At 40.7% G+C, this 8,464-nt stretch overlaps 1 protein-coding gene and 1 long non-coding RNA gene across 2 annotated transcripts; one reads left to right on the plus strand and one right to left on the minus strand.

Moving 5' to 3' along the window:
* Positions 1-318: 318 nt before the first annotated feature.
* Positions 319-7,984, plus strand: tfa (transferrin-a). The gene is made up of 16 exons (XM_085805071.1): positions 319-390; positions 491-639; positions 1,623-1,725; positions 1,823-2,014; positions 2,507-2,633; positions 2,778-2,833; positions 3,229-3,392; positions 3,519-3,672; positions 3,757-3,920; positions 4,029-4,146; positions 4,464-4,628; positions 5,665-5,815; positions 6,090-6,157; positions 6,262-6,443; positions 7,272-7,464; positions 7,633-7,984. Exons 1-16 carry the CDS (start codon positions 351-353, stop codon positions 7,677-7,679), a joined length of 2,073 nt encoding a protein of 690 aa, XP_085661197.1. The 5' UTR covers positions 319-350; the 3' UTR covers positions 7,680-7,984.
* LOC146970544 (uncharacterized) lies at positions 4,481-5,429 on the minus strand. The gene is made up of 2 exons (XR_015038080.1): positions 5,296-5,429; positions 4,481-4,680 (listed from the first exon to the last, which is right to left on the minus strand). It is a non-coding gene; the product is annotated as an uncharacterized LOC146970544 (long non-coding RNA).
* Positions 7,985-8,464: the final 480 nt, after the last annotated feature.

Below are 8,464 nucleotides of genomic sequence, written 5' to 3' on the forward strand. Positions count from 1 at the left end.
TATTGAATGTGTCATCCTGTGTATCATCTTGTTTAGCCTTGAATCAGTCTGCTTTTTGATTTGTGATCCTTAACATGCGGTTTTCTGTGCCTTGATTTCACACAGTGCAAACAAGAGAACCTTTCCAGACTTTCCAGTATGAGGAAATTTGGGATGTGATCTCTGTGTTTTCACTGTCATCCTATGAACACACAAAGGTACACACGCGCAGGCACATATTAGGAAACCTGAGCAAACTGGTGAGCCGTTGCCTTTTTTTTTTTTTTTTTTTTTTTTCGCAGGATGCTATAAAAGCCCGAGCTTCCTCACTGTCGCTCTGCTCTACTGACCTGGAGACCCCGGTGTCCAACATGAAGTCTCTCGTCCTTGTTGCGCTGCTCGGCTGCCTCGGTAAAGACATTTACACTTTATGCTTTTTCAATCAATCACAGGTTTACCCAAACGTCCTATTTACCTGCATTGTTGTTTATCCCTGCATGTGCACCGACAGCCGCTGTGTTCGCGGCCCCCGCTGAGAAGGTGAGATGGTGCGTTAAATCCGAGCAAGAATATCGGAAATGTTTGGACCTGGCTGCAGCGGCTCCTGCCTTCTCCTGCGTGAGGAAAGAAAACACCATCGACTGTATCATTGCCATTAAGGTCAGAAACTCAGCACATCCACAACATACGCTGCAGGAGATGCGTTAAAAATCCAGGGGAAATGAAATTTGATATTTGTTTTAATCTTTTACCTAGTTTAAATGGCTCAAATGTGGTCAATTATTTAGTTTAAAAAAAGTAGTAAGCTCATGATAGGAATGTGATTCATGACATAATGAAAAATTCACATTTATATACTGAAATAAAGGTTCTCAGTCAAAATCATGACAAATGTTTTTAAAAAAAACCTAATAATTATGCAGGACTGAATCATTGTGTATAAGTAGATCATTGCTGATATATACATGCAATGTCTTACAGTATGTAGCCTAGTTGGTCTATCACAATGGATCATTTCATAATCAAGTGATATAACCTTCAGACAAATGTAGCAGGGGTAAAAAAAAAAAAGTGCGATATTCTCCATCTGAATGTGGAGCAAGCAAAATTATAAAACACTAGAGTAAGATCAAAGTGCTTCAAAGTTGTATGTAAATGTAGTACATCCAGCACAGGTTCAAGTCCTGCATTTAATATCAGACTTAAGTAAACACAAGTAAGCTAAGGGTGTGAAAATTTGTAACTGATCAAAATGATTGTTGTTATCTACAATTGTCCCTTTCAGAATATTTTAGTGTATTATTATTACTGCTATAATTGATGCATGATTGATATTTTTGCATACTGTATAATACATACTGAAGAGATGATATACAGTATATACAAAACTGAATCATATTACAGAAACTACTCAATTTGTAACAATGTATAACATCTTGTAAGTAATATAACTTACAGCTGTAAAATGTATTGCTCTTTGAACTGTAGAGGAGTAAAGCGAAAATTACATTGAAGTTGCAAGTAAAATAACTCCACATACGCAAATATCTCAGAAATATTACTGGTATTTAATTACCAATGACATGTTCTTTGACCTGCTGAAGATGCTGCATGTTTGTTAAGACTTAAGTTTTTTTTAACAGGCTGCTGAGGCAGATGCCATCACTTTGGATGGAGGGGACATCTACACAGCTGGACTGACCAACTACAACCTGCATCCCATTATTGCTGAGGACTATGGCCCCTGTAGGTTTAAATATTAGTTGTCTTCAGTGATGAACTACGAGAAGAAGAATATTAGGATTTCATCTGAGCTAATGTGTATTGTTCTGTCTACGTCTAGCTTCAGACACCTGCTACTATGCCGTGGCTGTGGTGAAGAAGGACTCAGGATTCGGCTTCCATGAGCTGCGGGGAAAGAAAACTTGCCACACTGGGTTGGGGAAATCCGCAGGCTGGAACATCCCCATAGGAACTCTGGTGTCCATGGGTCTCCTTCCATGGGGAGGCATCGATGACAAACCAGTGGAGGAAGGTGAGTTAGATGTTTCACACAACCCTCACTACAAGAAAGTTACGTAATGTGTGCGTCACATGTCTACATGATATATTTTTTTAATTAATCCATCCAAATACTGTATTGTAACAGTACAGTATAGCAGAGCATAGTATAGTATAGTATAGTATGGCATATAGCATAGCATAGTGTAGGATAACATAACATAGCGTAGCGTAGTGTAGTCAAGTATAGTGTATAGTGTAGTATAGTGTAGTGGAGCCCCAGTTAACTTTGCGGTAGGAAGCCGGAGAAACCCACATAGACACATGGAGAACATGTAAACTCCATCCACAAAGGCCCCAGGCCTGCGATTTGAACCCAGAATCGTCTTGCTGAAAGGCAACTGTACCGCTGTGCAGCACCGTGCATAGTATATTTATTGAGAGATATCAACAGGGACTGAAACTTAATATGCTTAGTATTTACTAATGTTTATTCATTTTTTTAAAATCAATTTTCATTTTGTAGCTGTGAGCGAATATTTCCTGCAAAGTTGTGTTCCCGGGTCATCAAGGCCCAAACTGTGTGAGCTGTGCAAGGGAGACTGCTCCAGGTCCCACAAGGAGCCTTACTATGATTACGACGGTGCTTTCCAGTGAGTATGAGTCTTTTTCTGGGTCTTTCTCTGTCTCACCGTGACATGAAGATCCACCCATGCCTCAGTGTGTAAGAACACTGTACTGCTTATGATGATTTAATGCCTAATGCTGATACACCTGTGGACTTTTCTATTTAACAGGTGTCTGGTGGAAGACAAAGGAGAAGTTGCTTTTGTAAAACACCTCACTGTCCCTGGTCAGTGTCATCTCTTCTCATATATACGTATAATGAATTGTTGAAAAATGATTGAAAAACGTTTTCTGTAGTAACTACAAGTTGATATTGCACTGTTTGAAATATGTATACTTTCTGACCAGGCCTCAACAATTACAAATTGTGACTACATCACAAACTGCAAAGAATGAATATGATTTGATTTTTTTTTTTATACATAAGTGAATATTTTTAGATATCTGCCCCACTCCTTCACACTCCTTACATTCCCAGCTTTTTAATGCCCTTGTTTTCTAAGGCTCTGGGCTTCACTTTTAAATTCAGATTCACACTTATGCTTTACTGGCCAATATGTCTAAAAAATGGAAAGATTTATTTGTAACTGGAGCTAAATCGTGGTTGTGAAACACTTTCAGATTCTCTAAAGGCCGGCTACGAGCTGCTGTGCAGGGACAACACCAGAGCACCTATTGACAGTTACAAAACCTGCCACCTGGCCAGGGTACCGGCTCACGCTGTTGTCACCCGCAAGGACCAACAGCTGGCCGACTCAATCTGGGCCAAGCTGGAAGCAGTCCAGGTAAAGCCTTGTACAGTAAAGCAGCAAGAGTGAGCAGTGGAGTTTGACTGCCTGATCAGATAGAAATGGAAAAGCATAATGATTCATTTAAACATGTAAGTTATGTTTTATGTCTGTCTCTTTCAGGGCTTTAACCTTTTCTCATCTGAAGCCTATGCACCTGCCAAGAACCTGATGTTCAAGGACTCAGCAACAAAGCTGGTGCGTCTGCCCCCGAACGTCGACTCCTTCATGTATCTGGGAGCTGAGTACATGAGCATTGTTCGCTCCCTGAAAAAAGGTACTTTAAACGCAAGAAGATAAACCACAAAGGTTAACATACAGCAGCAGCTGACTTATTTTTATATGTTACTTAACTTTCCAGAGCAGACCCCAGGCGCCGCATCCAGTGCCATTAAATGGTGCGCTGTGGGCCACGCTGAGACCACCAAGTGTGACCAGTGGACCATCAACAGCGTGACTGACGAAGGCTCTGCCATTGAATGCCAGACGGCCCCCTCAGTTGACGAGTGTCTGAAAAAGATATTGGTAAAACAGCCTTTCTTTAAATATGGAAATGTGTTATTAACATGAGCAGCGTTGGCTCCATTTTACAGCTTTTGTTTCTGATTATCCGTTACTTAAATTATTCTGTAGCGTAAAGAGGCTGACGCAATGGCAGTAGATGGAGGACAGGTGTACACAGCTGGAAAGTGTGGTCTGGTTCCTGCTATGGTGGAGCAGTATGATGCTGGACAGTGCGGCAACCCCATGGGTAAAAAAAATAACAACTGTCTCTGTTTCTGTTCTTTCTATACATATTCTTATAAGACTGGATTGGATCTGATCCATTGTATATATAAATATAAAAACTGAATAGTATATTTTCCCTGTAGCAAATACTGAAATTACATAATTCTTTCCAGAAAATTTCATGGAAAAAACTGATAACAGTAAAATACCCATTACCCATCTAATCTAATCTTATACAGTAACACTTGTGTAACTTTCTTTCTAAATTATAATAAATATAACTAGTCACATGCTAGGTACTCATCTGGTCCATCTCACTCTGTATTTCCACTCTTGTAGCTGCGGCCTCCTCTTACTATGCTGTTGCTGTGATAAAGAAAACCTCAGGCGTGACCTGGGAAACTCTGCGGGGCAAGAAGTCTTGCCACACAGGCATGGGCAGAACTGCAGGCTGGAACATCCCCATGGGTCACATCCACAAGGAGACTGCTGACTGTGACTTCAGTGAGTAACCACATGTTTACATAGGCAGAGCACCAAGTGTTAGGATAATTACCTTAAGTCTTAACAAACAAGCAGCATCTTCGGCAGGTCAAAGAACATGTCATTGGTAATTAAAGCATAAGTAAGCGATCCGGTCGTTTTGGCTAATGCTGCGTTCCAGGCAGGCTTTTGAAACCGTAAATTACAGCTTCAAGTCACGACTTACGACTTTGTAGCGTTCCAGGCAACCCACTCGTGTTTTTCCGACCTGTTTTACCTGTGAAAGTCACTATAACGGCCACTCGTAACTTCCGACTCGTGAACTCGTACCAGATCAAACTGGTACGACTTCACAGGTCGGAAAAACACGAGTTACGGGCTGCCCTGAACGCACCATAACAGTCCTCGTCCCTACGTCACCACATTCACGCGCATCCCTTGGCTGCACACACAGCCCTGCATGCCGTTCTCTCTCCTCATTGGATAAAACTTGTAGGATACGGGAAAAGTTTTCACCTCGGCTCAGAGCAGAGCAGAGTGACTGACAGACCCGTGTTTCGGTCCAAACACTCTATGTAAGTGATTGCTGTCAGAAGATATAACTATTTAAGACTTATATTAACACAAAAATATCGCTTACTTCTGCTTTAAATACCAGTAATATTTCTGAGATATTTGTAATAATTACCATTAGGATAATTCTTCCATTAGAAAGCATGATGAATACGTTTTCTTTTTATTTGTTTTTGGGGCATTTTTATCTTTAATTGACAGTATAGTGGAGAGAGAGACTGGGGAAATGGCATGCAGTACAGATTGGCACACTTGGGAATCGATCAAGCGATCACTGCATTGGGCTTTGCCAACATGGGACGTGCTCTTAAACACTCGAGCACCAAGCACCACCATGTTTAATACATTTTGAGGGAAAACAGAATGATGTGTAGATATTTTCCTATCAGTGATTTGAGAATGACTGTAATTATTAAGAGTTTTTTGCACACCTCCATGTTTAACAGCAACACGCTGTACTGACGGTTGATCCTCCTCTCCTCAGCCAAGTTCTTCAGCAGCGGCTGCGCTCCCGGAGCAGAGCCCACCTCTTCATTCTGTACTCAGTGTGTCGGCAGCCGCAAAACTGTGGGTGAGGAATACAAGTGCAAAGCAAGTGCTGAAGAGCAGTACTACGGATACGCTGGAGCCTTTAGGTAGGAAGCAATAGTGCTCTTTTATTTGGCCGTGCTGTGTGTGTTTGTTTTTTATGGGTGGCCTGCACAGATTTCATTTCTTTCTGAAAATGAGAAATGATTGCTACCACTCTAGTGTCTTTTGCTGAGTAAAGCATCAACCAGGTCATTGTTGGAATACTTCACTGTATTAATAACTGAGCTGTAGTGAGGTGCAATTACAGCTCCTCAGTGCTTTGGGTTCGTGTTAAATGTTTCTTTAATCACTCTAGATATGTTTTGCATGTCATCACAGATGTCTGGTGGACGGCGCCGGTGATGTTGCCTTCATCAAACACACGATTGTTGGTGAAAACAGTGATGGTAAGAGACTGACACCGATGTGCTCTCACATCATCTCTCACACGTATGACAGTGTTGTTTCCTATAAAACTACAGCTCCTCCACCCCTCCTCTTCTCGTTAAAGGTCAGGGTCCAGACTGGGCTAGAGGGTTGAGTTCTCTTGACTACGCACTGATCTGCCCTGGTAAGGGTCCAGTGCCAGTTACAGATTTCCTCAGCTGCAACTTGGCTAAAGTGCCCGCACACGCTGTGGTGACACGCCCAGAGAGCCGCGACGAGGTGATCCGTGTTCTCCAGGACCAGCAGGTCAGTCATCAGTTTTCAGGGTCACTTTTACTTTCTGGTTGTTGGCTGTGCAAAATATCACATTTTTACGTTTTTAAATTATTTTTACTTTTATTATTTTTTACATTGGGGAGACATATTTCCCCCCTTGTTGTTAGATTTTTAGAAGAACAGTTGGGACCATGAAGTAAATGGTGATTGAACTGCACTTACTATCTAGTGCTTCTGTAATCTTAAGAAACACTCACAGTGTTTTTACCCTACAAGTGACATAATTTTTTTTCTCAATATACATCACATTTTTATCCTTCAAACACCAGTTATAAGTTATGGGCTATTTGGGGTTCAGTATTTAGCATTTGATCCTATTTTTCAGCACTCAAAGGCTAATATTTGTGTAAACCTCTCACTCATGGTTGATAGTGATAATTTGGTTTCCAGCTCTCATCTGCCTCTAACTATGTTCTTCCTCTTACGTTTCTGAATTTCTGAAATGTTTATACTGAAAAGAACACATTTCCTTGCCTTTCAAGTTGCTGATCTTTTGATATGCACCCAGTATAAAACAATTTTCCCAGATACCTTGAAACCTGTTCAGTGGGATATCAAGTACAGTTCTGCCCCTGAGGCATAAAACACAAAATGCAAACAAAGGTGTTCTGTTCTGGACAGTTTCTTATACACACTTCTTTTTTACAGGCATGACTTTGACTTTGAACAGCATTTAGCCCTGGACGCCAGTCAATTTCTGATAGTGATACTGATGATAAATTACTTTCTTTTTGTTCTTTTTTATAATGAATAACTGTATTTAAAATCAAAATTGTGTTCTTTATTCTTTACTTATAGGCCAAGTTTGGACCCAGTGGCAGTGATACAGTATTCAGAATGTTCCAGTCAGATGGAGGAAAAAACCTCCTGTTCAAGGACTCCACTAAATGTCTGCAGGAGATTCCAACTGGGGCAAACTATAAACAGTTTTTGGGTACAGAGTACATGAATGCCATGAGTTCGCTCAGAATGTGCAGCGACTCCACTCCAGGTTTGTATTACTGTGGTTTAAATTAGGAATAATAGGGCCGTAATTTAACAGATTACAATTAAAATGTAGTATCCGTGCAGCCTCGACAGATGACACACACACCATAAAAGTTTAGTTACTGCTCTAACTTCTGACATCTCACTGGCTGTATGTTTCTCTTCCCAACAGATCTGGAGAAATCTTGCACTTTCCATTCCTGTCAGCAAAAAAACTAGTGGTGACCATGGACCATGTGGTGCCTCAGATGGCTCACAGTGTTTCGAGCACCTTACCCACACCTCCCACACTCGACCCAAAAATTGTATTGAGCATTCTCTTACTGATCCTGTTGTAGACCTATTTTTAGAATAACAAACAGATGCATTGCACATTGCATCAAAACCCACAAATCAACTTGTATGTGACCAGTCATATCCATATGTAGCTGTTTTCTTGCTGTTGAAAGAAATTGCTACACTGTCTTTGTTACTAGATCAAATGATTTGTTATCACTTTTCTCAAATAAACCCTTTATACCGATCTTTTGTGGTGAGAGTATGCTTTGTTTTTTTGTAACTGTATAATGTCTGAAGCATTTATTCTTGAATATATATATCAGCCTTCTTCAGTCTGCATCTTCAGCTGCATTTCCACAGACTGCTGAAGCGAATAAATAACTAAATTTCCATCTTCTTGGGATAATCTGTTTCAGTGGGCTGCACAAATTACATGGGACATGGTGCTTTTTGTGTGCTCAAAAAAATCCTAAAAAAAAAAATCTCCTTCCAATACAAAGTCCATCAACAGAGGAATTTCACAGTACATGGACCGAATCCAAATCAATTATTAGGCAGACAGACAAACATATTCTCATTGGCTGAGGCTGCAGGCATGGCTGGATTAACCTGCAGGAGCCTTAGAGGGGGAAAAAGGTTTCAATTAACATTCATTTGTTGTCATTTGAACAGACTAAAGTGTCTTTAGAGGAAATAAGCACCTGATGTAGGTTTTGACACTGGTC

Source organism: Trachurus japonicus, chromosome 17 (assembly GCF_045865225.1).
Source record: "Trachurus japonicus isolate A0001 chromosome 17, Traja_1.0".
Lineage (NCBI taxonomy): Eukaryota > Metazoa > Chordata > Actinopteri > Carangiformes > Carangidae > Trachurus > Trachurus japonicus.